At 32.2% G+C, this 5440-nt stretch overlaps 1 protein-coding gene across 1 annotated transcript; it reads right to left on the bottom strand.

Moving 5' to 3' along the window:
• Positions 1–1264: 1264 nt before the first annotated feature.
• Positions 1265–4052, bottom strand: LOC110611588 (cation/H(+) antiporter 4). The gene is made up of 3 exons (XM_021751979.1): positions 3822–4052; positions 2577–3581; positions 1265–2359 (listed from the first exon to the last, which is right to left on the bottom strand). Exons 1-3 carry the CDS (start codon positions 4050–4052, stop codon positions 1265–1267), a joined length of 2331 nt encoding a protein of 776 aa, XP_021607671.1.
• Between the last annotated feature and the right edge of the window lie 1388 nt (positions 4053–5440).

Genomic DNA, 5440 nt, shown 5'->3' with positions numbered 1-5440 from the left:
GATCTTATTATGTCACCCTAGGTCGATCTGAGGGTGTTCATCGTATTCTTAATTATTGTTTGGGCTCTTCCGTATTCTATTATTAGGGATAATGGGCTGAATGGTGGGCATATAGGTTTGTGAGGCATGAGCCTGCATCAATGGACGATTTCCTTCTCAGCCTTGATTTCACTGTAGGATATTGGGCTACGTAATCGAGTCTCGGTGGGTCTAATAGATATTTTAGACTTTGGATGTATCAATTCTAAAACTAGTTGATTGAGTTTTAAGAAAAAAATAAAAATTGATATCAACAGATTAATTTTAAAAAGTAATTTGCAATATAATTAATGAAATTTAGTAAAACTCATAATTAGGGGTGAGCATTCGGTCGGTTCAGTTCAAAACCGAACCGAACCGAATAAACCGAAAACCGAAATTTTAGTTTTTATGAAAACCGAACCGAACCGATTTTGGTCAGAAACCGAATCGAATCGAACCGGTCTGATTCGGTTCGGTTCGGTTCGGTTTGATCGGTTTCGATTTTTAATATTTTTTTAATTTTTTACTCTTTATTTTTAGTATTTTAAAATTTAATTAAAATATTTTAATTTTAATATAATTTAATTTCTCTATATTATTGAAAAAATATATTATTATCCCTAATCGGTTCGGTTCGGTTTTTTCGGTTTTTTTCTGATCAAAACCGAACCGAACCGAAATAACCGGAATTCCTGAAATTTAAAACCGAACCGAACCGAAATGTATAAAAAATCGAACCAAATTTTCAAATCAGTTCGGTTCGGTCGGTTTTTTCGGTTTGAACCGGATTCTGCGCAGCCCTACTCATAATTTAATTTTTACTTATTTAATGGTAAACAATTTCGTTCCTGAATTTTTATTTTATTAATAAAAGAGTTATTTTGATAAATTTACCCTTAGATAACAGTTAATTGAGAAAAACGGTTAATTGAAAAAGTCAACGGTTCTATGACCATTCTCTTTGTATTATAGATCCCCTCGTAGCTAAGATAAGATTGTGAAACCTTTGTATGTGAAGCTGTTTTTCAAGATTCCATCATCCACCCACAGTTACACTGACAAAATTAAAAAGAAAAACAATTGGTTGGTACCATGCAAAGTTCAATCAGTATATCAAATTTCTTGACAGTAACAAATTACAACCTCATAATTTTGCTTTTAAAAAAAATGGCAAAATCCATGATCTTTACATTTGCACTCGTGCTTATAACAGCGTTAGAAACAAACAATTTAGAGCTCAAGACTAAGTGAGCTGTTGTTGTTGTTGGACAACTAAGATTGAAGCTTTGCCATTGAGATCAGATGATGCAAGTAGATCTCCTAAAACACCCAACTCAGGAAATTCACTCCATTCACAAAGTCCAACTGTTTGTGGGCAATCTATGCCATTTCGTCTCCCAACTATAATAAGGTCATATTTGCATACCATTCCTCTTAATGCATATGCAGTTTGAGGTCCATCTTCAACCAATTTCTCTTTGTATGTAACACTACTATCTTTATTAAACTTAACATCCTTCAATGCCTCAGAATCTAACATTTCATCCCAAGTTATGATTCCTTCGTGGTCTTTAGCTACCATACGAACTACTGTTAAGTTTATACTAGACCCTTTGGCCATGCGTTTTGAAAATTCCAATGCTTCTCTATCATCATTACCTCCCAAGAAGATCATAGCAACATGCCTTGACTGCTCCGTTTTGGTTCGTCTAAGGTGACCACGGTTCACAAGGATCCCTACAGAGCAAGGTGATGTCTCTAGGATATGACAGTTCAAGTTCCTTATTGTGATGTCTTCAGAAGTAATAGAACCATCAGCGGACCAATTTCGATGAAACGGGAGGACAATGAGTGATGTGAGTTTGTCTAATGCAAGAGTGCATATGTCTTCATGCATTAGTTTTGGTGGTGAGACTGCTGTGAAGTTGTTTATTGTAACAGCTCCTAGTTTTTTTTGTTGGTATTGGTTGAATGATATGATAACATTCTCAGAGTAGGAGTGGGGAAAGAAGCTCTTGACTTGAATATTGTGTGATATAAAGATTGGAGAAGCTCTGCCAATTAACTTGATTAGGTGAAGAATGCAAACAGTAATAGGCCTCTCAAGGGTTGGACAATAGGCATCAAGGAGATTAGTTGCAGCAGTGACATCATCAGGATTGTGAATGCACATAAGCATTCGCAATTCCGAGTTAGGCCTTAAGTCTGTGATGTTTCTTTTTTGGTAGCCAGCATATTTCCTTGAAGGATCATAAAGTTTTTTAATAACCATTGGAATAATGCTTGCTGTGACTACAACACTTGTGATCAGCACAGTAAAAGTCTCTCCATTGACAACCTACAAGATATGGCAAACGCATTATTAAAAATGTTAAAGAAAAGGGGTGACTCGGTGCACAAAGCATCCCTCACTTGAGGGTTCTGAGGAGGAGGCTGTTTCTGTGGTTCGAACTAGTGAACTCCAGGTTACAATTGGAGTAAATTTACTGTTACACTAAAGTCACCCTCGAGAATGTTTAAGAAAAAGAAATGTAATGAAAGCAAGATAAACTTACTTGATTGTCTCTTAAGAAGTTATAGGTTGCCAACTCAACAATGCCTTTGCAACTCATAATGAGGGAAAGTGCTAAAGAATCATTCAGAGGCATCTTACTACATAATGAAGCCATGAGACAAGCCGCAATCTTGGACATCAAAGTCACAAGAATAAGGATGATTTCAACTGTTATCAAGTCTTTGTTGGAGTTGAGCATTCCAAACTCAGCTCTCATAGCTGATGTAGTAACAAATAGTGGTATAAAAAAACCTGAAACAATACAATCAAGCTTCTCTACCACTGCAGATCCTAATGGTGGTCCATCTGGTATAGCCAAACCAAGAATAAATGGCCCAAAGAAAACAGATTGAGCAAAAGAATCAGAAAGAATTCCACTCAAAGAAACCAATACAAAGATTGCAATGATGTATACATCCTTCACGGGTCTTCCTTTGGGTGTCTGCTTCACCACCCAAAGCATTGCAGGTCTAATGACATAAACAGCTGCAACAATATAGCCAATGGTACACCCAAGGCTTCTAAAAGCCACACGAAGTGAACTATTTTTGCCAACAGTAATCAAGATAGATAGGTTGAATAGTCCTACAGTACCCATTTCACCTATCATTGCTGCTGATAATCCTAATCGGCCGAGTTCTGAATTTAAGATGTTGAGATCAGCAAGAAGAGTTGAAATTACAGGAAATGGGGTTGCAGAAAGTATTGATGTTACAATGTAGAGGTTATCAGGCAAGTTTTTTCCTAAAGAAGAATTTTCCAATGCAACTTCAATACTGAGGCCAAGTACTAAAGGCACAGCCAGTGATAAAATACCAATCCCACAAGCTTTTCTTCCTGTTTTGAATATCATACCAACATCCATCTTCACTCCACATAGAAAAATGAAAAATGTGTAACCCAATGTGCCTATTGTGCCAAGTATATCTTGGCTGTTAATTGTGAAAAGAAGTTTCTTGAATTTGGTGTTGCTCCCAAGCAAAGAAGGACCAAGGATCACTCCAGCCTGCATTAAAGTTAAATAAAATACTTCATTGGATTGCTTAATTATATAACTCGCCATAATTTCTATCTAAATCTTTTAGGACTCGAAATGAAATAACTATTCTTTTACTAGATACTCCTTCTATCTCATAATTTTTGTAAAAATACTTTTTTTAAACATATATTTGCTAGAGAAAATTTGTTAATAAATAAAAAAGAGGGGCAATCTATGAAGAAGAAGAAAGAGAAGAAAATCACATACAAGAAGCTGCGAAATGATAACTGGGATCCCAAAATGCTTGAGAACAAAATGACAAACTTGGGTGATGAAGAAAATAAGAATAGTCTGCAATTGCAATAATGGCAATGTATATTTAAGAACAGAAGTAGCTCTCAAGCTCTCCCAAATGCCATTTGAATTGATATTTGGTGGAAACTCGGTGCATATAAGCTTTTGATTCTGAGCAATTGGTGCTTCTCCCATGCTTGCCATCTTTGCTTTGTCTTATGAGGAAAGCAGAAATTTATAGATGGGAAGGAAGGTAGAAAATAAAGAAAGATTAAAAAAGAAACTTTACAAACTACAAAATTGAATACAGCTTCCAAAAGTTATAGGTGATTGTTTCAATCTTGTTATGATATTCTTTAGAAGCAAGCAAAAAATTTCATATACAGATGTGTGAGTAGTTGCAGTTGTTAATTTCTTGGTGGATGATTATGTATTCTCACTTCATAACAGAATCAGTTTGAGAAGTTAAAAGAGAGATATTAATTTTATTGGTTAGAAAGGATTTGGACAACTGTTAATGCTTTTTTAACATAGTATTCATAACTAATTCATGTTTTATATATAATTAATAATTTGTATATTCTAGGACTTCATAATTTGAAATTCATATTTCTTTTCCTTTCTAACATGTTCTCACCTTATTTATACTTTGGCTAACTTATGATTTACTCCCTACGCGCTAGTGGAAATCTGTAAGTTCTATATTTTTAAACATCACTTGTTCATTGGTCGTTGGTATTTAATATCAAATCAGCTCTTATAGTTAGAATCAAAGTTAATTAAGTTTTCATTAATTTAATAAAATAACTAAAAAGCTGTATATTCTATCATCTATATTATAGGGAAATATTGGGATTTCTTATAATACCTTTAGCTTTTTTATTTATTTACAATAGTTTTTAATTATTTTGTTTGATAATAAATAACTAATTTTATTAAAATAGATTTTATTATTTAAATTAATTTTATAGTTAGTTAAGAAATTTTAAAGTATATATATAAAAATATAGTGATATTAAATCTTTTAAATAAAGATATAATTTGGATGATAATTTTATTATTTAAATTAATTTTAGAGTTTGAAAATAAAATATAAAATAAGTACTTAAATTAATAAAAATACAACTAGATTAATTTTAAAATTAAGATTACTAAAATAATAGGTTCAAATATTAGTTAATTATTAAAATAATAAATTTATATTTTTAGTAGAAATTAGTAAGAAGTTAAATTTAATTAGTGAAAATTAAAAATATTAATAAAATAAAAAATTTAAAAATAAATTTACTATTATTTAATATTTTAATTTAATAAAATATTAATTTAAAACGGTACATGTTTCGTGAAAACATTAAAAAGAATTACAACATATTATCTTTTCCTTTTAATTAATTGAATTTCATTATGTATTAAATTATTTATTATAGGATTAATAGAAAATGATGCAGCAAAAAAAGAGTTGTGTTGTGATTGACTAAATCTACAAGAAAGAGAATATGAGGTGGTTAACGCTTGTGGCAGCCACTCCGATACTCAAGTCAGTAAATTGGAGAATAGCGCGAATGTAAAACTTCAGAGTAATTATGCAAGTA

This window comes from Manihot esculenta, chromosome 18 (genome assembly GCF_001659605.2).
Source record: "Manihot esculenta cultivar AM560-2 chromosome 18, M.esculenta_v8, whole genome shotgun sequence".
Taxonomy (NCBI): Eukaryota; Viridiplantae; Streptophyta; class Magnoliopsida; order Malpighiales; family Euphorbiaceae; genus Manihot; species Manihot esculenta.
Note: the sequence above shows the minus strand (reverse complement) of the source record. Positions and strands in the feature narration are given on the sequence as shown.

What these genes read in the sequence shown, in the direction of transcription:
- LOC110611588 (XM_021751979.1), bottom strand. Translation starts at nt 4,052, where the DNA reads ATGGCAAGCATGGGAGAAGCACCAATTGCTCAGAATCAAAAGCTTATA. An exon ending in TTATCATTTCGCAGCTTCTT is followed by an intron (nt 3,582 to 3,821) that starts GTATGTGATTTT and finishes ACTTTAATGCAG; the next exon opens with GCTGGAGTGATCCTTGGTCC. An exon ending in ACTTCTTAAGAGACAATCAA is followed by an intron (nt 2,360 to 2,576) that starts GTAAGTTTATCT and finishes CATATCTTGTAG; the next exon opens with GTTGTCAATGGAGAGACTTT.